This window comes from Entamoeba invadens (genome assembly GCF_000330505.1).
Source record: "Entamoeba invadens IP1 unplaced genomic scaffold scaff_1105074725651, whole genome shotgun sequence".
Lineage (NCBI taxonomy): Eukaryota > Evosea > Mastigamoebida > Endamoebidae > Entamoeba > Entamoeba invadens.
The window spans coordinates 45,358-46,673 of NW_004191770.1; the positions used below are offsets into that span (position 1 = coordinate 45,358).

The 1,316-nt window shown below is 43.2% G+C and overlaps 1 protein-coding gene across 1 annotated transcript; it reads left to right on the plus strand.

The window, feature by feature from the left end:
- Positions 1-108: 108 nt before the first annotated feature.
- Positions 109-1,316, plus strand: EIN_309880 (hypothetical protein; the record flags this gene model as incomplete). Its single annotated transcript, XM_004184263.1, has 1 exon — positions 109-1,316. A coding segment is annotated over one exon (1,208 nt), but the record flags the coding sequence as incomplete, so codon positions are not given.

Here is a 1,316-nt window from a genome sequence, read left to right on the forward strand (position 1 = left end):
CACCTCATTTCTTATGAAGCCCGATTCAGTCCCGAATCGGACAATTCGGCTCTCAAGCGAGCACTTCTCATCTCACACTTCCACAAGAAGGTCATCACTGACGGGAGAATGGTCTCGTTGCCAAAAGAAGTCCCCGAAGGAGAAAAGATCTTTTCTATCATAGCGAGGAACGGAACAAAGTTCACTGTCGAACTTGCGAAGGCAAACGGAACAGATCAATTGGACGTTCAGAAGTCGAATATGCTCCTCAAGTCGATCATCATTGAAGGAAATCGAAATATGATTTCGTGGAGGAAAAGCTTCTTCGACTTTGAACACAGAGAAACGAAGAGATCGGGGTCGGAAGAAATCAATATCCTCCCGGGGTTCTCCTCGACCGTCCAAATCTTCGACGACAAATCTTATATTGTTGTCGATAAGTCATTCAGAGTGCTGAGGACATCAACTTACTTGCAAACACTCTCTGGAAAGAGTCAAGACGTCATCAAGAAAGAGTTCCAGCCATGTGTGTTGTACAACAAAATCACTAAGAGACTTGAGAAAATCGATGAGATCTCATTTGAAATGACTCCATTGAGCACGTTCAAGAGAAAAGATGGCTCTGAAATTTCGATTAAACAGTACTACACGGACAAATACACCAAAATTGTCACGGACGATGGTCAACCCATTTTGATCCAGAAAAAGATCGAGAAAGACTCGGAAGGAAAGGAGGTTGTCAAACAGCCGGCGTACTTTGTACCGGAATTCATGTGCCCAACAGGCATGACTGATGCGATGAGAGCAGACAACAGACTGAATCAAGACATGGCAAGTATTTTCCACGCTGATCCAAGAGAGAAGATGAGAAGCTTGAAGGAGATTGCCACGAACATGTCCAATATTGTGGATATGAAGAACTGGAGAATCGACATTTCGACTGAACCTGCGAAGTTCTCATCGTTCAAGTTGCCACAACCGTCGTTGATATTTAAAGATAACAAGATTGAACCGGATGAGAAGAGAGACTGGAACAGATTATTGAAGAACGTCTCGTACATTAACATGAAGCCATTGACTAAGTGGACTGCTTTCATGACCGAGAGTAGCAGAGACGATTTCAACAAATTTGAGGGACAACTCTCCAATTATTATCGAAGAATTAGAGTGGACTATGCCCGCCCAGTCATCAAGATCATTACGGGGACCCAGATTGAAGGACTTGAAGATTCGACAACTGGTGACGATTTGGTGTTTGCTGTTACACAACCCGATTCCGTCTATGAAACTATTAAGAAGTTCTGTGTTAACAAACACATCCCAACTCAATGCATCAA